General features: G+C 45.8%; 1 protein-coding gene across 1 annotated transcript; it reads right to left on the reverse strand.

The window, feature by feature from the left end:
- Nucleotides 1-27,622, reverse strand: LOC311153931 (sodium- and chloride-dependent betaine transporter-like; the record flags this gene model as incomplete). Its single annotated transcript, XM_084206053.1, has 14 exons — nucleotides 1-147; nucleotides 2,768-2,938; nucleotides 4,011-4,111; nucleotides 10,282-10,384; nucleotides 11,640-11,777; nucleotides 12,500-12,612; nucleotides 12,836-12,960; nucleotides 14,411-14,514; nucleotides 16,012-16,146; nucleotides 19,019-19,151; nucleotides 20,726-20,813; nucleotides 22,211-22,351; nucleotides 23,685-23,819; nucleotides 27,430-27,622. The coding sequence occupies 14 exons, from the start codon at nucleotides 27,620-27,622 to the stop codon at nucleotides 1-3; spliced, it is 1,827 nt and encodes a 608-aa protein (XP_084062179.1).
- Between the last annotated feature and the right edge of the window lie 77 nt (nucleotides 27,623-27,699).

Consider the following 27,699-nt stretch of genomic DNA (forward strand, 5'->3'; position numbering starts at 1 on the left):
TCAGAAGTGGGTTTCTCTCTCTGTGACGCTGAGCAGCTCCTGGGCTGGAGGAGACCATCCCTCACGCCTCAGATGGGACGGCCTTGCCATGCGCTTCTTCTTTGGCTGCGGTAGATCCTCTGCTGGGGAAATCAGCTGCATCAGTCTCTGCAGAGAGGAAGTTGCTGTTAATTAAGCTGATGAGCAAACTGACAGCCAATAGTGATCCACAACCATTGCTGGGGGCAAAGGCACCTAGACAACACACATGCCGGCTCCCTTTTCCTCTCTGCCGAATGGCCGTGAAACAGAGGACAGCAGGTTCACTTCAGCTTCTCTCAGGGACAATTATTCTGTCTCTGTGCTCAAATCTGGGCTGTGGACTGGTAATCTGATGTACAGCACTTCTCACAGTCCTGCTACTGTGGAGGAGGATGCCAGCAATTAGCACCACAGGCATTTTCTGTGGCAGTGGAAAAAACACTATAAAACCTTTATTTTTCCTATACCAAGTAGCTTTCCATTTATTTTCGTGGGAGCTGTGAGGACTTTCAAATGGGCTGATCATCAGATGCTGGGCATCTCCTGCTATGATCCAAAACAGGGTGGTCGGCAATACCTACCTCTGTGGCATTTCCCAAGTAAAGCAGTCCCTCTGCAGACTGGTTTCTGCCCCAAACCATCCTCAGCTCCCCTCTTCCAGTCAGCCAGACTGTGATGGTGAAGGCAGGGGTTGTGAGGCAGTTGCCTGCCCTTAGCTCCCTTTGTCCTGTGTAATACAGGGTGCTACAGGCTGTTCCATACACATTTATGTGGTGTTGGCACAACTTAGAGAAGTTTATTCTTAAAACACAAAAATATCTTCGAGCTCTTCAGCAAAAAGTGCTGGCTCACAGGGACTCTGCAGTGAATTTCTGGTCTTTTTCATCCCATTTTTAAGTGTCTCTGGTGCCACATGACTTTCTGAGCTCCTGGTTTCCTTTCCCTTTCCATCCTGCAGCTGATGTCCTGCAGCTACCTGCCAGCTCCATGGGACAGCCTATCATTTCCCAGCAGAAACCTGACTTTCACCGTTACTAACTTTTTCCATCACAAGCTCAGGACAGTGCATGCTCACTCCCATGAAAAGCACATCACAAGCAGAGCAGGCAATTCATCCATGACTCGTAGGATTAGTTTTGGTGCTCCCACTCCTTGTGAAGTGCCTGCCAGAATCACAGATTTTGTTAATTTATTCAACACTATTTGCCCCATGATTTACAAAATTCACCTACGTCTGCAGCTGCTCTGTGGGTCCTTCATTGTGAGTTTTTAGTCTTTGGAGCTTGAGTTGTCTTAATCAGGGGCATTAGGAAACAACATTTTTGTTTCTTGGTCAGTCAAGTGTAACGAGAGGTATTAGTCTGTAGCAGTGACTGATCATAAATACCAATTACAAACTTGCTTTCAGTGAATGGTTTGCAATATTCAATGACTGTTCCTGGAAATTTGCATCAGGAAATTAATTCCCTGCAATTCTGGGGTGTGACTGGAAAAAGAGAACAGGTATATTTTGAGAAATTTTGTTATAAAACAGGTGCAACTACCCTAGAAAATATTTCATGTCTGGCTTTGATTCTGTCCTTGATCAACCCAGGTTTAGCAGCCAGTTCCTTCCCCTACACCTAAACCGCATCCTTGGAAAGTTCTTCATACTAATGTAGCTGAGGAGTCCCTGGAAATTTCAATTAATATCATGTAAACCAGGACAAATAGAAAACTCCTCAATGTGAAATGGGCAAAATCAGTTCCTCAGGTGTGCTTTACAATGAGCATTATCACTATTCCCAGCAGCATTTCAGTCCAAGGGCTTGAAGCACTTTACCCCTGGTGCGAGATATTGCTTGTTTAACAGGCAGGACATGCTGGCAATTACTTCTCTGGCAGCTCCAAGCCCTCATTTATACACCAAAAGCTTCTGAGCTGTGGGGAGTCAGACACGTCAGCCACAGATTCACCTTCCCTGAGACAATGAAACAAATAAAGACTTCCTGTACCCAGCTCATCCCTGGATGGACTGGCAATGCAGGATCCTCCTCTCCATGAGACCACAATGTGGCTGTCACAGCTACACCATAGCCACAGGGATGCTCCTGTTCACCTGCTCCCTCTGCCCACCCCACCCTCCAACAAGCTGCAGTGGGGATGGGGAAGGACCTGCAGAGAAATTGTGTAAAAATTTAGATATACTGTACATCACTCAGATCTTTCTTCATGGGTCAGGTGAGGTGCCATCTCTATGATTCCATCTCCCTAAACCAAGTTCTTCCTGGGACAAGGACAAGGATGTCTACACTGAAAGAGGACAGGCTCAGGCATGGCAAAGGTTAAGCCTTTACAGCTCTGTGAGCAGGTCCTCTTTAATAACTATGGGTAATTTCTTTTATAAAGAACATGGTCCTGACCAGGACTATAAGGGACAAGAAGTAAAGGCAAAACAGATCTTGGTTTTGCACTTGGTTTGCATTGGTATTGCATATATGCTGCATATATGTCTATATAATGCATTGAGCATGATGGTGCAGCACCACATAGAAGACCAGACATTTGATGATCAGCCTGGGAGCTGTGCTGAGACCCTCCAAGCTCTCCAAATTGCCAACAAGAGCTACAGAGCATTCTGGGGAAGGGTGATTCTCACCAGCCCTTGCCTTCTCAGAGGAGAAATGTACTGTGTACCTCCTCCCTGGGGCCCAACCTGAACCATTCAGGGAGCAACAGCAACACATCCAGTGACCACTCCCAGTACCTGTTTCAGGGATCCTTTGGTTTTCAGGAGGATGAAGATGGCATAGAGAGGAATACAGACCATGGAAGAGAGTGCCATCAACCAGCCTAGCACGTAGCCCCACGGTGGGTACTCGTAGGAATTGTTGTATTTCAAGGGTGCATACTTGATCAGGGAAAACAGGAAGATGCCCTGGGGAGCAGAAAACACAAACATAAGGAAAGCCAAGGGGCAGCCAAGGCCAGCAGCTTGGCCACCCTGCAAGGACTGGCTGCATTGCAAGGGTGGCAGTGGGTGTTCTGTCTTGCATGAGCCAGCAGGACCTTGCTGGCTGCAGCGAGCAGAGCCTGGTGCATGCTGGCTGCACAGAGTTCTCAGAGCCAGGGCCAGGCATCTTGGTGGTGTAAAGCCTTCAGGCTTCTGAAGAGCCATAAGCAAAGTTGGCAGCAGCTTTGAGGGTCCAGCAACATTGAGATAGCAATTTATTCATATCAAAGACAAGAATTGTTGTTCTGCCTGGCAAAAACACTCCGGAGAAGCCACACAGGCACATATTTAGCCCTCCTGGGGCTCTCTAGCTACAAAACTCTCCAACAATTTGGGCTGGTTTGAAAATTTCCCAGATCTTCAAGTCCTGCTGAAGCCTGAGGACAAAGGACTAGGGATTTTTTGTAAGTTGTAGCTATAGATCTCATCTCTGTTTCCACTGAGGTCAGAGAAAACAACTCTTAACATCAGATACAAAACCAGAATTTGGCTGAGAAGGCTTGTAAAAGTCGGTGGAGCAAGACTAGACATAAATTCAAAACAGGCAAGAACTTGCCTGAATTTGGGTGCATTTTATTTAAATACGGTCACAGAAGTTTTGGAAGAGATTTAGTAACACAGAAAGCAAATGGCTATAGAAAGATACTTCTGAACCATGGGCAGTCCCAGGAACACAGACTGAAGCAAGCATTTCAGAACAGGGTAATTTTCACTGACTTTTCTATTCATAAGTAATTTGACCAAACCTCTCCAGGCTTTGAGGACATATTTCCTTTTGCCTTCACAATAAACAATTGGATTTTCAGGCTCAATTAATTTTCCAGGGAAAACATAAGACATTACAAAGGAAATAAATAGCTACCTCAGCTACGGACAAGCTTCTGCTTCTCCATGCAGTTTGAAAAATTTACAGCAGCACCTTGGAGGTAAATCAGCCTTTTCCACTGAGAATTTGGGGACCCAGAGTGATATGTCATGATGTCATAATTGCACTTACCAAGCACAGACCTGGGGTGAACACCAGCCAGCATATCTTGATCAAGGGCCACGGCCGGAAACCAATCATGTCCTCAATGTTGTCATAGAAACGGTTGGCACCTTGGCCACCAACCAGCACAGAGACAAAACCATAAGTCAGATTGGTTTGTTTTCTTCAACCACTATTCACATCAGATCCCAAACTTACTTTATCCTTGGTGCTTACTTCTGGTGAAAACATGGCTATCTTAATAATAGAGCAGCAAGGGATGGGGTTTTCTGGCATTGAAAAGGCCCATCTGCGGCTAAATAGAGATGGAGGGGTTTAATTTCACTCATAAGTGTCAGAAAGATTGACACTGAAGAAAAGCACAGTCCCTCAGACAGTAGCAACTGTGAGAGGATGCAGCCATGCACTGGTAAGGATTGCACAGGGAAAAGAGATGCCTGCTTTACAGAACAGTAAGGGAAAGCTCTTGCAGGTTAAGTATATGGGATTGTGTGAGTGCAGAGTGCTAAAAGGAACAAAGAGAGTGGTGAACAGCAAACAAAACCTTCTCTTTGTAAATAAACATGCTGGTATACCAGGGAAATTGTGTCAAGAATCACCACAGAGTTGGGCAGGACCCCTGTCATCTCAAGAGCCTGTCTTCCACAGAATATTTTATTATTGACATAAACTCAGAAAGCCTGGCAATTAAAACTCTTCTGGAAACCAAACTTTCCATCTGCAAGCGCTGCTGAACTGTCTAGTGAGAGCTGTCTGGTGGGGTCTGACCTGTTACTTCTCTTCACATTAGTTTCAATTACTGGATTATTTTGTTCACAGTGTGTGGGACCCACCTAAATCTCATGGTGCTTTGGAATGGGATATACTTCAGAAAAGCACCTAAAAGTCCTGCCACGAGCCAGACTTTAACCACTGACTCTGCCCAACACAAAGTACAAAGAGCAAACTTATGCAATGGCATAGAGGAGGCAAACAACAAAATGAAGATGGATTTCAGCAGACCTTGCAATAAACTCTGGGATGTCTTCAAATATCAGGAGCCTAATGTTGGCCAGAAAGAGAGGTAAAATGAAGAAAAATCAAAAATTTATTTATAAGGCACCCTAGCACCTTTCTAACCAAAACTGACCAGATATACCAGACTGCCTCAGGCAAAATAAAACAACAACAGTAGAAAAAAAAAGTGAGCTTGTCTGTCCAGAAAAAGGGTTACCAGTTAAGCACCTCTGGGATGAAATAATACTGTATTTGCTTTATTAAAGCTCTGTCTTGGTGCTTAAAGGATTCTGCTTTTGGGAATGCTCATCCATCTGTGTACTCATGGTCAGGCCACAGTTCTCAGTTGCAAATGTGATAAGAATCTGCTTCTTAATATCTCAACACCAGAGCGCTGGACTACGTAAAATATGTGCCTAGAGAACTGGCCACACTTCTGAGTGCTTGGGGTTTGGCAAGCTTAATTTTGGTTTGTGGTTTTTATGTCTCAGAATTAAATTCTCATATGATGTTTCCCTTAAATATAGTAGTTCTACAAAAGCACATTATGTATGCCCTTTTTTTGTAATTCTTTGCATTATATTCTATATCCCATGACTAATGCTTGCAGAAAATCTCTTTTAAACCCAGCTTTTTGAAGTATTTGGGGGGAGGGGAAGGATAATAATGTTTTGAACACCTCTTGGTGTTGAGTTGGCAAGTTAACAAGTAGCCTCAAGCAAAGACAACAAGCTGTGGTATATCAAGGGACATGCATATATATTGTGTGGGAGCCCAGCCTATACCAGGGAACTTCCAAGCTGTAACTATCATGAGGATTCAGATAGCATCTCTGAAAATATTTAAGGGATGAAAGGAGTTGGTATATAAAATTAATTTTGCCAAAAAGCCAAAATCTTCCACAGGGTGAAAAAAAAAAGAAAAGAGAGCTATAGACCATGTGAATTGCAGTTTAGAGTATGAGCACAGCACAGTATCTTCCACAGAAACACACTGTCATGTCAGATAAATTAATTCATAACACAACTTCAAGGCAGATAAAGTTTCTCTGCCAATTTGGATCTAGGATTTAGTCAAAGAGACATATCAATTAAAGAAATACAAAAATGCCAAACAAAAAGAAGAACACACATCCATCCTTCCTGCAGCAAGAAAAAACCCCACAACTTATGTTGTTAATTACACTGTGCCTCCACCTGTCCTCGTCCCTTTCCTCTGTAGAACAACCACCAGGTCCGAAACTTCCGTGGCCACTGTGGCAGTCAGTGGATGATGTGATGACACACAATGGGGACTGACATGAACATCATCAGGGAGTACATGAACAGGAGGTTTACATATTCTACATTTCACACACAGATGAAAAAGTAATCAAGCTTAAGAAGTCATAAGTTCAACTACTCAACACTGACTTTTTGAGTAAATTAGAAGCTGGAGGACACATACTGGAGCAATGTGCCCTTCCTTCCCAGCACATCAGAAGGATTAGATAAAGCTCCTGCAGAGAAAACCATAAAAACGCCCCCAAAGAGATTTTTCTTGGAGTGAACAAAGTTTGCTTTTACCTCCAATATTCCAAGAGAAGGAAGATTGAGATGCAGTCACTGGATGGTTAACCATGAATGCTGGTACCACTTCCCTTGTGCTGATCAATCCCATATACCTTCAAAGTGGTTATGTGCTCCTCTGACAAATCATTTAGCCATGTAAATTCACAGGAATAAATTTCACACAAACCTAACTAGATATTTGCTTACATCCTTATCTCATGTCCTTACAGAGCTCTTCTCATTTTACGCAGCTTATAAAAACAGCAAATAAGACCTAAATTAAAAGGGACAAAGATTTAATTTTACTTTTTCCATATTCAAAAAACAGTGAGTTTCACAGTTCTGCTAGTTTGGAATATATTAAAAAAATATCTCCCTGTCTTTTCTCCCAAGTTACATTTATTTGCATTCATCCGTATCAAATTCCACCCACAACATTAAAATAGGTGAAGACTGTGGCTCCACACAACAGTACCAAGCTTGTATCTGCCCCTTCTCTGTCTCAAACCTACAGCATCAACACCTGCACCAAGCCTGTGCAAAGAGCCAGCAATGGAGGTGTGGTGGTACCACAACTGCACATCCTCTGGGTACCAGGCACACAGAGCAGGCCCTTTATGGCCCATAAAGAAGCACATAAGGTTGGTCATAGCCAGTGCATCTGAGAGCATTCAGTGCACAGAGACAGAGTAAGCCCAACAGGCAGGATCCAGGCAGGAGGAGGCTGCCATGCCATGCTGATAGTCATGCTGCATGTGAGCAACAGAACCAGAGAAAGATTTATCACTGCACAACATGGGCTTACCCCAGGGCCACCCACAGGTACCCTCTGGCGTCAGTTTGCTTTAGCTGTGTAGAGTCCTGATGATTTCAGCCCTGGCTCTCCTGTAGTGATGGAGGCCCTTGCTTTCTCCTGGAAGAGCTAATCATAATGTGCATGCTGTGACTGCCTGGAAAATATCCTCTGCAGCACATTTCAGTGGCACCATATTGTGAATCTCAGTATTCAAAGCCAGCTTATAGAAGGGCTGCCTGTCTCAAAGTGGAAGGAGAGCAGAGAAGAGGCAGGGGGACACCAGAATCCCTCCAGCACTCTCCTCTAGGGAACATGATCCACAAATCCAGTGCTGTGTGATCCTTCCACAGGCAGGGAGCAGTGCAGAGGAAATCCTCAGGTCTCTGGGAGAGCAGCTGCCTGGCAGCAGGGGAAAGCTGCCAAGTGGTGGGTGGTTGGCGTATGTGCTGGGAGAGGGGAAACTCAGAACACATATTTGTGTTAGCAGAAATGTTGTAATTCTTCACAGTGTAAGCAAGAGGCTCAGCTCTGCCAATTGCAAGGCTGAGGAAAAAACCTCTTTAATCAGCACTAGTCACTTTTTTCCCCCACTGTAATGCCTCACCTTGGCCCTCTGACTACATTTTGGACCAGAATCATCCCAATGAAGGCAAAGCAGAACATCAAGAGGGTAAAATCACACTGTAGGGAGTGGCACAAATGAACCCGTGGTGGGGAGGAAAAGGGCCATTTGTCTGTCCCCAACTACTCCATCTCCCTTTGACACTGCTGGGGCAGCATCCCCTCTCCTGTTACTCATTGCCTGCCATTGTTCCTCTCTATGGGTCATCAGAAAAGGCATATGGCCTGGGTGACTGTAAAAATGGCATTAAACATCAAAACATAATTCAGTTTAATGAATTAACCTAGAATGGTGATTCCCATCCTGTCATAGATGGATGGGGATCTCCACATCCCCTTAAAACCCAAAAGGACTGGGCAGAAGGTGATTCAAAATTAAAATCTGGCCAGGGTCTGTTACTGCAAGCTTCCTTTGAAAGACATCTTTCTAAAATAAATCTTTCTTACACATCTGCTTCTCTTGTATTCTCTGGAGCCCAAGACCAAACATCTGGACTGGTTATGCTTTCAGTAAGAGAGGAGTTTACCCAAACTAGCAGTTGGCTCCTGCTCTACATAAATCATTTGGAGAAGCTAGTAAGCCTTTCATCAGCAACTGCACTACAGTCAATGCAACCTCTATAAAAGCATAAGCACCAAAAGGAGCACACAGGGACTGACTGCACATAAGGCAAAGGTGGCACCAAATGGAATTAGCAGGTGGTAGAATCAGAACAAGGAGAAGAGACTGACTCCTCACACAACACCTGAGAAAGCCATGGAACTCCTTGCTGCAGTATTTTGTGGATGACAAATAGTTAGCCAACTCAACTGGAAAAAAAATAACAGAAGAGAAAGAAATAAATAGATTTCAATTCTGGCACTGGAAATTCCTGGGCAACAAACTGAGTATTGTATCTGGTTCTAGGAACCCCAGAAGAAGAAAGCCATGTAGCTCTGGGTCCAGAGAAGGACCATGAAAACTAAGAGAGGACTGAAGCACCTGTCCTGTGAAGACAGACTGAGAGACTTTGGGCTGTCCAACCTGGAAAAAAGAAAGCTTCAGGAAGAACTTGTTGCAGCCTTTTAATATATAAAGGGGGCTTGTAATGATATGACAAGAGATAGCAGTTGTAAATTGAAAGAAGAGAGGTTTAGAGTGGATACAAGGCAGAAATTTTTGACTCAGAAGATCCTGAGACAGTGGAACTGGTTGCCCAGAGAGGCTGTGAATACACTACCATTGCAAATGTTCAAGGCCAGGTTGGACAGGGTTTTGAGCAACCTGGTCAAGTGGAAAGGGGCCAAGAGGGTGGACTAGATTGCCTTTAAAGGTTTCTTCCAAACCAATCCATTCTATGGTTCTATTATAAGGTGTGAAAACCTGGAGGAACATTCACAGAAAGTACCACTCCTAATTTTTCTTCTATTGTATTCCTTCATGAGCATCCACTCCTGACCATTGAGACCCAACATGATGCCATGTTTGCAATCTTTCCCTGAGGTTATGATGGCAATGCTGCCTGAAGTAGCTGGGACCAGCAGATGTGACTGTGGGATGCTGAGGTCTGGTCTAAGCTGTCATCCACTACAGCGGTGCACAATCCTTACAGGTATGAGGCTCATGTAGTTCAAGGAAGCAAAGACAGGGAGCAGCTGCTCTGTATCACACACAAGAAGCTTTGCCCAAAAATCATCAGCCTTGACACAAGCTTCAGGGAGAAGAACCAAAGCCTTAGTGGTTAGGAAGAGATCTCCCATAGGATATCAGAAGAGACTTTTCTTGCTGCACAGACTAACATGCAGTTGCTTTCTTCCTGATACTTCAAGAAGCTCAGTTTTATCCTGCTCCTGAATAGTTTAGTTACAGACTTCACTGAGAGCCAAAGCAGTCCCTCCTATTTATTTTTGGCCATCACAGTCTGGGTAAATAGGAAGCAGGAAGCATCACAGAAGTAACACATAGCAAGTTTGCATCCCAGAATTTTGTGTTAAATTAACTGGCAGGACTAAACTAAATGCACAATGTAAGCAGACAGGGACAGCCAGCAAAGAACAGCAGTCACTCCTCTATAGCTGATTTTCTAATTCAAAGGGCAGATGGGAAAAACAGCAAGGTAGTTCAATATGAGGCACCTACAGAGAAGGAACAAACATTCCTAAACTAAATGTGGAGCAATTAAGAAATGTTGCAAGGAAACACAGTGAAAACTAGACAAGAAAGAACATAATTACAGCACTTCTTTGCCTCCTGAGGATCTTTTCTATTGACTCTCACTTCTCAACCCCTAATTCTTCCCTTGATAAAGAATAAGACAGGTTTTTGTCCTCCACTTACCATACACCCATCCTATGCAGATGACTTCAAAAATAGCCAGGAAGAGCAGGGACATGCCACTGGCAGCATAGTAGTCAAAGAGCTGGAAGATGTACATGCCACCCTGTTGAAGAGGTAGAGAAAACAGAGCCATTGCAAGACTGTTCTACGCCAGGGAAAAATGAGTGGGGCAAGCAAAAGAATAGCAGCAGAAACACTCAACCTAGAGCAGGTGGAAGAAGAGCCTTCTCTTGGGGCTGCCCTCACTCTGTTCCAAAAACACAGTCAAGTCTGGTGTCAGGAGAGTTTTTCATGCCCATTTTATGATACTGCTGGGCTAGGCTAGCTTCTATGTGCATAAGAGCAGGAGCTGGTTTGTTTGGCTGTTTTAAAACAGTTAGGAAGTTCCCAGAATCATTTTTTGAAATACCATGTAGCAGTGCAGAACTTTGCACCCAAAAGATTGTGATCTTGAGCAAGGACATTCAAGATACCTTGTTTTACTTTCATCCAACCTTACATACAGCACAAGTTCCAAGCTCTGCAATGGCAGAGGCATGTGGCTTTCCTGCTGCTTCTGACTTCAAGCTGAGCCCTGCAGAGTTGCCATCAGCTACCAGCTACCTGTACAGGCCCATGGATGATTTTCATGAGATTTCTCCTAGACAGAGCCTGTCCATGTCAAGCAGATCCTTTCAAATAATGCTGAAGGGCTCTAGACACAATGTCACTCAAATTGACAGGTAGGTGTTGCCTACAGCAGGTCCTTAGCTGGGATCCTGCTGGAGGATCATTCATCTGTGCCTCAGGGGTTTAACAGGAATTAGCTGTCCCTTCAGAGCTCATGGAGGCAGCACAGGAGTGCCAAGACCCCCACCCAAGCTTGTGGTACACACAGAGCACAGCACGATGCAGGACGAGGTGCAGCTGTTAGCTGCAGAGCAGTGCAAACACCGTGTGCATGGCATCACACCAGCACAACTCTGCTCCTGCTGGTCCTGGGATCACAGGCTTCCCACAGGCTCCTCTCTTGCTGCTCTGCTTTGTGTGGAAAGCAGCCAGCAAATGATCACTGCTCTCAGAAGAGCTTGTTTTCAAACAGCTCGGCTTGTTTTAGCTCCCAGGTCTGGTATTTGCACAAAGCCTGTGTCAGGCAGCCTCTCTGGGCTGTGGGAGCAGGATCTCTGGAGGGCTCAGTGATACAGTGTGTGCACCAGTGTCACACAGGGTCAAAGCAGCACTGGCTGTGAGAGACACCAGCTAATGGACTAGAAATGAGAGACAACTAACAGCATTGAAGACAAGCTTGCTGTCTCTGCCCAGACCTCCAGAACTGTGGGCTTTGGTGCTCAGCTGTACAACCCTTGCTCCTTGTTTACCTCAGTGACCAGCAATAAGCCCAGCAAGTAGCATATGACTGCAATGGCCAGGATCAGCAGTTCCCGACGCCCCTTCTTCCGAAACACTCCTGGGAACATGTCAATAATAGCTGTCACCATGCTTTCCACACAGACAAACTGCAGAAGAAAACAAGTCAGAGAAATCAGCATCTCTCCTTCCCCAAGCACGCACTTCCCCTCACTGTCCTTTTTGTCCTCCCACCCGCCAAATCCTTTTTTTTTCATTTTTTTCTCTTAATCTGTCTGGCCTCCACCAAAGGCCAGCAGAAACAGAGGAAAAAGGCCTGATTATCCAGGCACAAGGGCTGGGGTATAACAGAGCAGAGCCTGAGCAAAACACCTGCCCGGTGGACATGCAGGACACCCTCTGCTCCCCTCATGCCAGCAGCAGAGTTTCACACTGCATTCTGCAGGGTTTGTTCCTGGTATAATCAAGATATGGGATGTAAGACATGGGCACACCAGTGAGAAAAGGACACAGGGATTGCTTTGGTGGGATGCAGTTGGAAGAAAACAGCCCAATTCCCCATCCCAGACTGTCCTGCTCTGTGCCCTGCCTGGGTCTGCAGGGTGCACAGTTTTGAAGGGATGTAGCTGGGCCATCCTCACATACACACAGGGAGAAGATGCCAGCAGAGATGCCAGCCCACATAACCACTGGCCTGCCACTGGCCCTGGCTCTGAGCTCCCACAGTGTGAAAGAGCTGCATACAATGTACAGAACCTATTTAAGGTACCAGCAAAGCACAGGCCCACCTTATCCTTTCCAATAGCCATGGGGAAGGCTCAGGGTGGGGACAGGAACCTGCATGTTGGATGAGGAGGGCGGTTTGTTGTACCTGGCTGTCCAGTCCCAAGAAGATCAGCATAAGGAAGAAGAGGCAGGACCAGAGCTGAGACACAGGCATCATTGTTACTGCTGTTGGATATGCTATGAAAGCCAGACCAGGACCTGCCAACAGACCACAGGATAACCATGTGTGCTCCTATTGCCACAGCTCCTTGACCACCCACAGCTGAAAGCTGTATTGAGGAGCACTGGTCCTGCAGACCCCTCGCAGACACCCATAGCAATAGAGGACGTAGAGAACATCCTGGGTATCACCTTGGAAGAGCACCCTCCCCTTCAGGCTGTTTGTTTTCCCTTGGCTCTGAAGTCTCCCAGAAAAACTTACCTGATTGAGCCACTTCTGAAATAGGCACGCCCTGCTCTTGAGCCATGAAGCCCAGCACAGAGAAAATGGCAAAGCCAGCAACAAAGCTGGTGGCACTGTTCAGGGAGCAGAGAATCATGCAGTCCCTGTAGGAAGGAGACCAGAGAGAAATGGGGGTTTCCTTCTGCAGAATGGATCCACTTAGGATCATGTCTGTGCTCAGCTTCCCTAGCTGGACAGCACTACCAAGAAACAGCAGTGTTGTTCTAGATCCCCTCAGAGCAGAGCCAGGAGTTCAGGAGTTACAGGACTACACATGGCACAGTGGGGGAATGGGGCACAACCACTCAGCACATAACAAAAAAAAATGACAAGAGTCTGGAGAATAGGAAAAACAGAGAAAATGAGGAAAACAAAAATTAGAAGAGGAAAGAGGTTGCAAAAGCAAACATAGTCAAGAAAGAGGAGTATCTGAAAGCATGAAGACATACAGGTTCAGCAGGTCTAGTAAAATGAGGGTAATAGGACAATAAAAATCTTCACTGACAAGGGCAGTGTCTACATTGTCTTTATTAGCTATGCTCACATGGAGGCTGGGATCTGCTATGCTACTTGTCCTGAAACTTCTGTGCTCTTGGTTCTTGTGAAAATTGGGCACCACTGTGAGCTGGCTGGGCTGGAAGCCCCACACTCCTGGATCCTGCCTGGGCAACTGCCAGAGCTGACCCACAGCGTCAGCTGCTATGGGGAAGGCACTGTGGACACATTTGGGACACCCAGAGGTAAGCTGTGAGCACAAGGCACCTTAGGAACTAGAGGAAGGTGTCAGCACACCACTTCATTGGGGACTGAAATATTTTGGGAGAGCCAGGAGAAAGTATTAACTGCCCAACCAACAGCCATGGCAGCACCTATTGGAGAACAGAAGACCTGATTGTTGTCTCCCAAGCACAATTCCATTTTACAATCTGTGCTGGAGCAATATGTGAAAGCACAGCAAAGTCCCTGCTTCTCAGGGCTCTGTAGAGGGTGTCAAAAACGGTCCTGATTGCTCCACTGAGCTCCATGTCAGGCCATGGATAAAATAGATCTGTAATCCAAGGGCAAGGAGAAGGCCAGACAGACTTGATTAACCTCCTTGATAGGATCAAAAGGCCACTGGCAGTACATTACTCTGATGATAGTAAAGCACTGGAGACAGGAGGCCCCCATCATCTTTGTACCACCTCCCCTGCCCAGCAAGTGATGGCAGAGCTGGTCATGTCCCTCCTGCCCACTCATTCTGTCAAAATAGAGCGTGCTGTCTACACAGTGGCTGGAGACACTCCATTTTCATTCCTCCCCCTATTCCAGTCTCTCATTTCCACACTGACTCGTGCAGGAGAGCAGTATTAAAGCTATTTTCTGGACTCCTCTCTTTCCTCAGCCATTCTCCATCCCTGGGCTGAGTCCTCTGCAGCTTCTGTACTCTGAGCAGCTTGTTAGTCACAGCAGCACGACCCAAGGTCTCCCCCAGGACAGAGCCTGCCTCTGATGCAGCTCTGTGCTATGTGAGAAAATTTCCAGAAGGAAATGAGGAGTGCAGGCTCTTCCTACCTGTAACAGTTATTGCTGTATTTGTTGTAGCTGCCCAGAGCTGTCAGGCACCCCTCGCAGATGGCATAAGAGAAGAGGATTTGAGTGCCTGCATCCATCCAGACCTGGAACAGAGAAGGTCAGTGGTCTCCAGACATGGCAATAAAATAAACAAATGGCTGTGCCCTGTCAACAATAACTCCTCCAATCATGGAGAACAAACCCTGTGAGACAGAAAGTGATTCTCCATTCACTACAGTGAATGGAGAATCTGGGATACCTATCTGGAAAAATTGAGCTATAGAACTGGAAACTCTTTAGGAAAAAGCTCTAGAGGAGACCATATTTTCACACCCCATTTAAGATGACACCATTTCTCCACCCCACACCTTTGCATTCAAGGTAGAGATGGCGTCCCTGATAGCATGGCTCTTTCTGAAGCTCTCACTACAGATGTCTGTGGTCCCTACATGGCCCAGATGATTAACCTCCTTGCAGCCACTCGTGAGTCACCCCAAATGACAGTGTGATCAACAATCTGTGTACTCCCTTCCCAGTCTGTACTGCTCCCAGACCTAGTTTTCCACCTCTCTGAGGCCACAGTGCACAGTGAAGGGCAGAAAATTGCTGAGATGAGAGATTGCAGGCCAGTGGGGTGTCACACACCCAGGTTCCTTTGCTCTGGCATTACATGGGAAAAGCTGAGTGAGGCATCTCACCACTGCTCCAGCCCTCTCCTCCGTGGAGAGCTGAACTGTGGGCTGAGCTGCAACTCTACTCTCACACAGTCCTAAGGAAAGCCCTGAGCTGGGAGTTTTAGGCAGGTAGGTAAACAGCCCACCTCTCTGATGGTCTCCAGGTTCCCCAGTCATTCTCTTTTTCCTCTAAGCAGCCCCCAGCTGCAAACATACAGGCAGATGGAATTTGGTAGCCTTCCAAGAATCCCATCCCAAGCACTTCTGCCTAAGTTCACCCTGATTTCTCACAGATAGGCATGTACACAGAAGCCCTTCATGCATGGACACACATCCCACATGAACTAAAGCTCTACCTTCTGCCTCAACTCAGTAGCAGGATCTCACTGAGGGTCTCCATGAACTCCACTGACTGGTAGCAGTGATTGACCCTTCAGCCAGCCCCTGCCCTAGGCAGGTGGGACCAGCCCCCAGGACAAGTGCAGGGAACCCAGCTGGTCACAGCCCATGTTACATGCATGCCTTTGGTCTCTTCTGCAAGCTTAGGGACCCCACATGTCCTGGGAGGGTCCTGATGGAGCCAAAGTGCTAACCAGGCCAGAAAAAAATTAAAAGTGATAGATTATATAACCCCTCCCTTAATTATCTACATTTAACAGCCAGAAAAACTCTCTGTTACATGCTATATATTTTATATACTCTTCTGATTTTGCTGAGCCCATGAGTAGAAATGACCTAATATGCCCACGTGCTGCAGACCACAAGCAAAAAGGATGTGCTGTGTAAGGGAACTAGACCCCTTTCAGAAGTTTTAAGGATCCTGGTTGCCTGACCTCCTTTCATAGATGACAGCTAGATACTCAGCTACAAAGGCCAGGGCACTGAGAACATTCTTGTGGCCAGCATTCGCCTGACACCACCCCTCACCTGTGGGTCTGCCAGCCTGGAGATGTCCGGCTTCAGGTAGAAAATGATCCCCTCAGCAGCCCCTGGCAACATGACTCCTCGAGCCAGCAGGGTGAGGAGCATCACATATGGGAAGGTGGCAGTGAAGTAAACGACCTGCAGGGACAGGGAAACAGGAGGAGAGAGGGTCAGCAGGGAGGGGGGCAGGCATCACTTCTGCTCATCTGCAGGCCCCCACCCCAGCAAACCTCCCTGACTCTGCTGTTGGCTGCAGCTGCTGCTGCTAACATAGAAGAGGGGTGGGAAAGAAAGTAATCAAGGTTACATCTCACTGGTGATTTAGTTAATCTGCATTTTGTTCTTCATCCAAGACTCTGCCACTGGTTGCTCTGCTTTGTTTTCTCTTTCCACTCAGTGTAATTTCCCTGCTGTGCAGCTGTTCCCTTCATCTTTTGAAAGCTGCAGAAGAAACCCAGATCTCTTCCCATCACTGAGTTTTAATGAGTTATTAAAATGGTTCTATGCACAGCAAGAGCTTTCCAAATTAAATACCAACTTTTGCTGGCCAATTTGAGACACCTATGAGGCATCTCATTTCCAGAAGGGCTCATGCGTCACTCTCATCCCTTCCATGCCTTTGAGCTCACTGGTAAAAAATAGGAGCAACTCAAAGCCTTTAAAGAAAATGTAGACCATTATTTTTGTAATACCTATTTTTACTTCTTTTTGTGTGTGATATAAATAAATATTACACTAGAATTGATAATCTCTAAACCATTTCTCTAATAGAAGATATTCTTTTTTTCTAGTTGCAAAATATTTGGGAGCAAGTTGCAACTTCCTAACATTTATTCATTACTAAAATTCATCCAAGTAATGTGGAGGCTTGTTTATTCCATAGATTCATAGTGATAGGCCTGAAATTACATTTTTTTGTGCTTAATGATAATTGGTCAAATAAGTCACAGTACATGGTACTTTTGCTGTTCCCTGATTGAATGAGAATGACGCTCCTTTGGGCACAAGTATTAAAATCTACCTTCAGAAATCAGTTTTAAGAAACATTTATGCATAAGGAAGAGAAACATAGGGGGAAAAAAAGGTTTTTAAAAGAAAATGAGTCTTTATGGAGTTATTTGAAATTATTGTCCTGAGGTCACTATGGTTTCTTTAAATTTGAATTCCTTAAATCACAGAAGCAGAAACATAGGGATCTGGCAGGGTTATGTGATTAGAGCAGCCTCTCAGACAAACACAGCCTCCTGTTTAATCTGGAGCTGTTGTACAAAGTTTTGCACCTGCTCAGAATTCTTGGGTCTTTCCTAATGCTTGTCGTAGTATATTGGCAGCAAAGAGGAAAGCAGTTGAATTTTTTGACAGTGTCCCTGTAATACTCAAAATTACACCCTGCAGAGAAGACAACTGGCCTGTTTGACCTGTAGTATATTTGGGAACAGAAAACCCCTCTCATTGTTGCACCATGTCCATAACACCTGGCTGGTAAATAGCCAATAGCCCTGTACCCTAAAAATTGTGATGGAAAAATGTTCTCAGGAAGATTTTTCTTCTCAGGAAATCTTCTCAGGAAAATTTTCTCAGGAAGATCATTCCACTTACTACATGTAGTCACTCTTTTCTGTCACTTTCTGGTCTGGTTTTGCCAAACCAAGTCAGCTAAACCAGCCTGACTGAAATACTTTAGCTTTCTCCTTGTGCAGGTAATTTAGGCACACTGGGGAAGCAGTGTGCATAAGGAGAACCATGCAAAGAAAAAACTCAGTGGAGAAGGCTGAGACCTAAAGAGAACCTTGGGTGATTTAATTATTCTTCCAAGCAGACCACACAACCTCTCAGACCCAATTTCTTGTGAAGATGGCAGAGTGGTATTCAAATTAGGGGGCATTAGAGATTCAAGGTTTAAAATGCCATCGTTTATCATCCATCCCCTCTTCTCCATAAAGGTGGAATCTGGATCTCCTTCCTTCAGAAATGGTGGACAACAAGTCTGCATCAGCAAAATCTGGGAAAAATCTAGTCAGGGGAGCAAGGTGTTATCTCATTCTGTTGCAATGGATGCTCAGTGCAGTTTTAAGTTAGTAGATAGGATTTAACGCTGGTGTCAAGTATGAAAGGGAACACTCATGAAGAGTAAACAGTGATTTGAAGGAAGAAATCTGTTGCAGAAATTGGTTCCCTCCCTTTGCTATTGGGACACCCTGGACACCCACAAGACTAATCATTAATCATCCATCATCATTAATGATTCACCCATCTCATGGCAGCTCCAAGAGAGAGGTCCTGAGCAAATCAAGGCCATGGCAGTGTCCCTAATACCCAGCCCAAGGCATCAAACACTCATTCACACCAAAAGGAAAACCAGTCCATCTCTCTGTAGGATAAACATCAGGAGGAAGATTCATTAGCTTCATGGCTCCAGCTTCATTAGCAAAATGCAGAAAGTGAAGAACTGACCCAAAGCCTGCAGATTTAGAAAGAGTACAAAAGAGAGAACCAGGACATTTCTCCCACCCCAAGTGTTTTCCAGGATAAAGAAGTAGGAGATTCATTATCTATTCTCTGAGCTGGTTACAGGCAGCAGCTTGTCTGTTTTGCTCAAGTGTTTAATAATTGCCAGGGATGGGAAGTCTGCCACTGCAGAGGATCGTGTTGAAAACACCCTTAAGCCACAGCAGGACAACACATTGGTGAGTGCATGATTCCCAAGGGCACTTGGAGAGAATCCATCAGCCACTGTGGGTATTTGCAAGTGAAAATGTGCCTCAAAACTCCCCTCAGTTCCCAGTTCTTTCCCCATTCTCCCCTCCCTGATGGACCTACTAATTTATTCTTCCTCTTAGGTTTCAAACCCAACTGGTGTACATCAGTACGGCCTCAACAGGTTTTAAGTTTCACTTTGGTGCTGCTGGTCTTCTGGCTCTACTTCATGAAGAAGGAAAAGAGATCGGGGAAGAAATATAAGATGGATACAAGGAGGCTTATGGACTGGGAGGATAATCTCCATTCCTACTTTGCCTGTGGACTTGACCCCTTTCCAGATGCAGAAGTAGCAGATGATCCACGCCAGCAGGAGACACAGAGCCAGCTCCCAGCGCACAGTGCCCAGTTTGTGAATACCATCCGTGAGCCCCAGGACTCGCTTCCTGCCGGTGTCCAGGGACAGGGAGAGAAGCATTAACACTCCAGACCCCATACAGACCTTTTCCATATTACCCCATCCAAAGCCTTAACAGCCTATCTACAACACATCTGCCCAAGGCTCCCAGCCATGCAAATCGTCCCAGCTCTGCTTAAGGCTCCCCTCTCTACTCATCTCTGCTCCACCATGTCCTGTGGCTGACCCAAACCCTCCCATTCTCCAAACCCATGGTGCCATGCCCATCAGCCCCACACTACACAAAATCAACACCTGCTCCCTATTGCTTCCTGAGCCTGGCAGCTCCCCAGCAGAGACAACTCAATCCAAAGCAGGCCACCAAAGCCACTATCAGCCCATGGCCACTATTGCTCCTCCCCATATGCTACAGGCACTCTATGTAAGCATAAATTATCTTTAAGATTGCCATGACCTTCCCTCAGCCTCCTTCCTTGGAGATTCACCATCAAGAAGGTAGGCCACACAAGAGCTCAGCACTGCAACTCCTGCAGTTCCCAGCAGCCTAAGCCCAAACTTACAACTCCTCTGCACATTCTGCTCAAAACCATTTCCCTCAGCGTCCCCTTGCCCTCACTACAGAAAACCCAAACAACTGTCTCAGAGGGGCCTCAGCTCTCACTAAATAGTATGTGCAAGGAGCAGCACAGGAGAAGGGGGCCAGCACTGTGCAGACTCTTTTTGCAACCATGGGCACCGATCCTCTTCCACGTGCCCTGTGGTGGCTGCAACAAAGGACAGTAAACCCTTTCAAATGTGCTTTAAGAGACAGAAACGGGCACAAAACCCAAACCCAGCTGCTGAAGCTGAGTCCTTGACACCCCTCTTCTTTGTAAGACTTTCCCCTGTAGCATGTGGAGTTGTAGGGTGGCACCAACAGTCATTTGAACCTCTCCAGGCTGCACTGATGACCCTGTCTGGGACATTGTCTGGCCTGTTTTAAGACTCCTCACTCAGACTGTATTTTAGCACCTCCAGCCCCAAATTACTCAAAATTCTCCACCTTCTTCAAATTATTCTCTGGCATCTCACACATCCATCTCAGATTCCTGCTCTCCAGGGATGATCCTGAGCAGCCTGATGGATCACTTCCCTTAGACAGCAACCAGGACTGGGTCAAAAAGAAGGTAAAAGGCAGTTTTCCCCCTTTGTGTATCACTGTGGAGGACTGTTCCATCTGCCATGGCCTCTCATGCTTGCCTGTCAACCTGCAACACCCGGCACATACACTCCTGCTTGCAGCAAGCCCTCGCCTGCTTTTGGTGCCTCTCTCAGTGGCCACACTCGCCCAGACAGCCCAGTGCCAGAAAGGGGAACACACCCTCAAGGTGCACATGGAGCACCCCTGGGCAGGCACACCATGAGCTGCCTTTGGGGTGTGCCCAGTCCTCACACCCTGGGCTCTGTGCCCATCTCCTCAGCAGCTCGTTGTGCTCCCCGTGCTGGATCTGACACGTGGCACCTCACTTGCTCCTACAGACAGACAGCCCCCCACCCAGGGAGTCCTGCAGCTGCAACCTTTGGATGAGAGGGAGCCTGAACAGAGGGAAAGCAATCACATACTCCCAAAACTCAATCATTGAGGAGGTGGCGTTCGCAGGCAAGGTCCTGTTGTCCAGGCCGGATCTATTCAGAATGTCCACACAGAGATCTACCAAAAGAAAAGGAAGCTGATGAGGTGAGAAATTCTCTAGGGCTCCTCCAAGAGGGATGTTCCTTCCTCTCTGGACCCTAACCCTCACTCTGGTGGTACACAGATCCTTCATCTTGTGCAATAGAGCATCTCATTAAACTCTGGCTCTCCCCCGGTAGGAATCCCAATCCAGCAGTCACCAGAGGGGCTTCAGGAAGGGAAGAGAGGAAGGAGAGAACAATTCCCTGCCAAATTGAAAACAGATGACTGCAAAAAATAGATTATCAAGGGATAGCGACTATGAGTAGTCAGGATAGAAAATCTCATTCTCTTCCCCCCTTCATGCACCATTGCCTGTCCACACATGCACACGCCACAGAAGCCTTCATGCTCTCCTTTGCCATCCCCAACCCTGTTACAAAGCATGAAATAACTAAAAACAGAGGAGATGCCACACATCCAATGCACCTCATCTTGAATTTTGCCAGCAAAAGACAATCCAATGGAAAACCAAGGAAACCCAGCTGTTGCTGGGAAACTTCTGTTAAGAGAACATATGTGGCTTTCCTTGCAAACAAATGCATTCTGGAGGAGCTGAAGGAATTGGACCAGCTCTTTAAAAGGCTGGTTACTTCTGCTGGGATGAAAGGGCAGAGGGAGCTGTGAGTAAAAGGCCCACAGGGTAGAGAAATTTATTTCTGCAATTAATAATTGCAGAAATTAATCATCTGACACAAGAGAAAAAGGGAGGGAACCAAGCTGCCGCCAAGCAAAACCTGTTCAACATGTTAAAAAAATTCCTGACAAGGACATTCATGAGGATTACCTCACATCCACCCCATCTTCCCAGGCTCAGCACAAGCACCTTGAGTAAAGTCAAAGCCAGGTCTTCTCTGCAGGGCAGAGTTAAGTGAACTATGAGCACAAAGCAATGAGAACCCTGGTGAATGTAATGGTATGGAGGCTGTATGGATGTGATTAACCACGAAAACAGTGCCCTTAGAGTTTTGTGTTACTGGTTCCTTCACTGGGAGCCCTGAACTGCCAAAATCCTGCAATGCAGACTTGGCCTGATTTACCAAAAGCTGAGTGCACAGAGGAAACTGTTGAGGCACTGGCAGTGGCAGCAACTGTCGCAGTAACTCCACAGGAATGGGGCAGAGTAAGGGAACTGTAAGATAAACTTTTTGCACCACAGCTAATAAAAAGATCCTGCTACATGAGGAGGGCTCTAGATTGGCTTGCAAACTCTACCATCCACCTCTCCTGCTTGCCAGAAAATGCCTATTTTTTGGTGACATCATATGCCAGCTCATGAGAGTTTCTTAGCCAAACAAAAAGAAATATTTTCAACAAAACCTAAAAAACCTCTGGGAATTGGAAAGAAGCTAGAAGTTGACCAAGGGAAGGTGTACCTGAGTTCCAGGAATTATTACAGCTGGCCCATGGTAGCACTGCAGTGAAGGAGCTGAACAGGTAGAAGAGTGCCCAGGACAAGATGACAATGTAGTAGATATTTAGATATCCCACAATGACTTGGGAGGCATACCCAATTCCTGTGAAGAAAAGCAAAGGAGGTGAGGATGGGACTGGCAACCAACTCCCAACACATGAGGCTTAACCCCAAAGAAAGACACTGGTGATGCTGTGGTAAGAAGGATGCAACACCATCAACATGGCTCTCCAGAAAATAAGGCAAGACCTGTCTAAGGGAAAAAGATTTTGTGACTGTACATGCAGACAAGAAACACTGTTGGTAACTCTAAACAGGTCTGTGGTGAAACAGACAGAAAACCTTATGCTCTCATTTGAAAAAAAATTTCTGATGGCTACCATGCCACAGCATCATAGCGCCTCCTCTTCAGAAAAATACAACTCTAGCGTTTGAAGAAAAGAAATACATCTGTGTCTCCTACTTCTGGAAAGAGTCAGGCAAAAATTCTTACAGCTGATATACACCATGCTCAGCTTTGGTCCTGGGTCCTGCTTGTACCCATTGCTCACTGAGACCTCAGAACAGTAATCAGACCAGAAAGGCCCAATTCATTCATTTAAAGACGGTTGTCAGTGTCCTTTGAGATGCCCCTGCTGCCCACCTCCAGGTCTGTGCCAGAGCACAGGGGTCTCCAGCACAGGAGGTCCCAGACTCCCCAAGGAGTATCAAGTAGCACTGCACGCCCATGCTCAAGCAAACAAACCAGGCTCCACTCTGCCTGAGCACAGGTTTCTCCATCTGCAAAACATGGTTAATAAACTCTCCTCTGGACAGAAGAATTCAGGAAATTATATTCCTGAATATATTAATCCCATTAAACAACCTTCCCCAGGGCCCCAGAAGTCCTGGTTCTTATCCCTGTGGCTTAACCTGATCCTGTCTCATCTCTGGGCTGTCAGACACAGTGCACACAGTCTGATTCCCCCAGGAAGGATGCCAGCCTGCAAATGCTGCCACAGCAGCCCTGGGCATGGGAATGGGCAGGAAAAGCACAATAAACCAAACAGATTTCCTCTATCTCTTCTCCCCTCACTATTTGTCCTGGACTACACACAGGTGTTTGTACATTGATACTTCCATCCTCCTCCCTCAAGCTGGCCATCCTGCTTCTCCTCTCTCCCAGGTTCTGAGCTCCTCAAAGCAGAGACTGTGGCTCACAGGCGGACCAGCACAGCCCCCAGGCAGCACCACACACCCTCACTCACATTGAGAGGGGTCAGGGAATTGGCCCCTGCACACACAGCAGGCAGCAGAAGGAATAACAAAGCCAGGAGAGAGAAGAAGGGAGGGAGAAAAAAGAGAAGGAAAAAAAAAAAAGAATAATATTTTTAAAAAAGGATCTGAGTCACTGATTGTCAGAAAGCGTTGTCAGTAAATACTGTAACTTGACTAACCTTCAAAGATGGGACAGATCTTCCTCCAGGCCGTCACCCCTCCCTGGCTCGTGTACTGCCCCAGTGCCGTCTCCAGGAGGAACAGGGGGATCCCACAGGTGAAGAGGAAGATGAGGTAAGGGATGAGGAAGGCTCCTGCAGAGAGGGGTAAAATGCTGCCTCAGAAACCTCTTCCAAAACCTTATCCCTAAAACCTCTGGCCAGGTACCTGGGACCACAGCTGGAATCAGCTACATAAACATAAATATTTCCATAAATATTTCAGTGAACTAAATGTGCAATCTCTGCTAAAGAAACAAGGTCTCCACCACCATAATTTCTCAGAAAAAAATACAAGGGTGGTCTGTCTCGTGCTACTGCAGCACTTCTGCATTTGGTGCAGGCCAAAACCTAGAGGTAAGGAGTAGCCAGGCAAGGAGCTAAAAAAAGATAGTGCTGAAGAAGTTCTTCCTGCTTCGTGCTCCTGACCTCATTCCAGCTTTCAGCAGGAATGGGATGAACAAAATAAGTCCTTGTTTCACATAACCACATTTGTTCTGCCTTTCATGAGAGTCACAGCAAAACTCCCACTTGCCCAGAGGATACAAACCTGGAGGCTGGTGACATTTCTTGGTAAGTAAAATGTTTGCCAGGATATAAATTTACTTGAGACATATTTCATGTCAAATTTGGAAAGTAGATTGCACCAGAAAAATGGAAACAGGGGAAGAATATCTTTCCAGCATTTTCAAAATGAGGAAGTTTAACTTCTACCTTCAAATCCATTTTTTGCTAAAATGTAGAGAAATGTCTGAAGAGAAATCAACCTGAAATGGCCCTCAGATTAACCCTTGTCAAAATGGAAGAGGAAGGAGAAAAGAGCAAGGCTTTTTCCCAAAAACAATGACCAACATAAACTAAGCATAAGAAAAGACAAACAAAAATAACAAAAAAGTTTAACGCCCTGAAAAAATGGCTTAATGCTCTGTTCAGCTGCCTGAAATTTTTTTGCACCTTTTCAGTAATGCTGTCAAACCAAAACAACAAGTACATTCACTGCTCTGCTCAAAACTGCTTCTGAGATCTCATTTTCACAGCTGACCTTACTTCTGCCACCTCGCTCTCTCCACATCCTTAGTGCAGATTTTCACACTTCTGCTCCCCTCCAAACAAGATAAGGTGACTGCCTTCCTTGCTGAAACAACTGTGGCTGTCTTGCAACTCCATACAACAAAATTCGGTCATGAACAACTCTCTTGCCAGGGCCTGGAGAGCATCTCAGTTGCTTGTAACCAAGACTAGCGTGCCTTTCTCAGCCACTGTCCCCCCTGGCCCTCTCCTCCCCTTCCAGCATAGGCATTCACACTGACATTCCTTCCAGTGACTGTGAGCATCCAGGAACTCTTGCTCTTGTTTTTAAGCCAACAATGTTACAATAACAAAGAACATCCAAATTTCCCCTAAACACAGCTGTGTGTAGCTGCAGGAGACCTGGGGCCAAAGGGAAGGAAGCTGGTTCTCAGGGTCAGTCCAGGTTTGCAGGGTAGGAAGTGAGAACTGCAGACCCTGAACTAAAAGCAGCTGCTGCTTTTGGTGTTGCAAGAAATCTATGCCAAATCTGCAAGACAGCTTTATTATCCTGCACACAGATGAGCCTTTCAGCAGATTCCAGACCCTCTCCTCTAATACAATTTGTCCCAGAGGTTGACCCATTTTGGTCACTGAGCAACGATGATTTTCTTGCACCTCTCTTGTCTTGTCTCTCTTAATTGTCCCACAGCAGTTACCAGCTGAAACTACAGCTGTGATCCCCTCCTCAATTTGCTGTTCTACTGAAGGAGCCTCAGCCTTGAGTGGGGCCCCCAGAAACAAATCCTCTTTCCTTATGAGTCAATAATAAGTTCGGGATGCTGAGCAATTAGATCAAATTAGACAGTGCAGCAGTAAATAAAGTTGCAGTTGGTCACTTTACAGAAAACTAGCACTGCTGTTTCTATGGCATCTGTCTTCATAGCTGCATAAACATTTCAGTACATCCAGGTAGAGAAAGGTGACAGAACAGCAGTCTCAAATTTGAGGGGTAAGGGTGGGACAGGGATGCAGCATTTATAGGTGGAAAAATGCCTTTTTTGCAATTTCAAGAATTTTTCCAATTATGAGAATGTCTTTGAGTGTCATGGAAAATACATTGCCTTGTCCTGTATCAGTCTTCTGGTTCCCTAGAGCCCTGGAGAGAGAAAAGTACCTTCTACAGCAGTAGCATACTTTCTACAAGGACAGTGTGGGGAGCTGTGAGGGAAGGACTCTCCCATCCTAACCTTTCCCAAGCCTAGCCTCCTTGCCTTCTGAATCACAGCCTTAGCTATTCCAGAGCAGTTTAATTAAAAAGAAAAATGTTCAATAGATATTTAAAGTGAACAAAAGTAGCCTTTTCACTTACTCTAATTAGCATACAAATTGCAAGGACTGCTGAACCGGGTACCACAGGCACAAACTATGCAAAGATATCATCTGAGCTCAGAGAGAAATTTTCCATGCAAAACCCATGACTCCCCTCTGAAAGCATCACTGCAGAATGGGCTGCTCTAATCAGATGCACCTCCACTGTTTCCTAAACTGTGCCCATTTGACATGCTCTTGGTGCCTCCCATCAAAATATTGGAGAAGGAAACCGGAGGATCTGCTAAAAATCATCCCAGGTTCAATAAAAACTTAATTCCATTTTCTTTAACCATTTCTTACCCTGCCCCTCACTGATTTTGAGCATGTATTTTCTTGCCTCTTGTTTAATTTGGATAAACTCCAGCAACAGCAGAGAGAATAGGAATTTGGAAGCCCTGTGGAAAATTACAGTGGAACCACTCAGCTGTTGGTGAAAGCTCACGGTACCTTGGAAAAGAAAGGCCTCTGGGGCATGGTCTTCAGAGAAAGGAAGCTCAAAGTAGGGGGGTAGGGTGTGAAGCAAGTCCCAGACCATTATTTCAAGGTGTTTTTAGAGAACAAGAACAAAAGAGAAGTTATTGCTGGATTTGACATGTAATTTGCTATTCCTCCTTTTCTTTTATAAAGTTAGATTTTTATTCACCGAGAAAAGTTAGTGACAGTCAATTATTCCCTTACGTTTCCTTTTATTGTTACGAGAAATTTTATGTTTTAACCATGTAATGATCTTATTGCAGTGTTACTACAAGAGAAAAGGAGAGCCATGCAAAGAAACAAAAGGGAAGGTGAATGAACCTTTTTTGGGGTTGAATTTTCCTAATAGTGGTTTGATTGCTGTGAGAACTGCTCCAGGGGAAGAGGCAGAAATCTCCTTCTAGGGTGCATCAGGCCTTAGCTAGGATACCAGCACTACCTAAGCCTTTCCTCCTCTGTAACAAGGGCCTGAAAAGGATGGATTTGACACCAGGAGTAGGAAAAGGGAATATGTAGAAGAAGGTTGATGTAGGCTTTCTGACCACTCACAGCATCTGATATTTTCTTAAGACCAATAATTTCTTGAGATGCCCAACAGCCTTAAGTTGTTACTGGGGGTTAATTTTTTAGGAGTCCAGATTTGAGAATGCTGCTTTAAGGAAGAATACCCACTGGGGAGCTGGATTCACCCCTGAGTTTTTATTCCTCCTGGTTTTGGCAGGAACTAACTTGTTGAAGGAGTGAATAAGGGAGTACCTTAGGGAGTACATAAGAGAATTGGGTGCAGGCATGTACATGTCTCCCATCATACCTACAGATCTAGAACAACTCACGTGTGCTGTGAACTCACCACCACCATTCTTGTAGCAGAGGTATGGGAACCTCCACACGTTACCCAGGCCAATGATCTCCCCTGCCACAGACAGCACAAACTCCATTTTGTTCCGCCACTGGCCTCTTTCTTCAATTTCCTCCATTCTTATCTCCTCAGGAGATGTGGTGGCTCCATTAAGTTCTCCTTCCTTGGATACGGCTCTTGTCATGGCTCTGTGGGACAGAAGAAAAGGAGAGCATGGGGTGTAGGGAGCTGCTGCAGGACATGCTTGTGGGAAGAGGAATG

Source organism: Fringilla coelebs (assembly GCF_963513975.1).
Source record: "Fringilla coelebs genome assembly, chromosome: 5".
NCBI classification, from domain to species: Eukaryota; Metazoa; Chordata; class Aves; order Passeriformes; family Fringillidae; genus Fringilla; species Fringilla coelebs.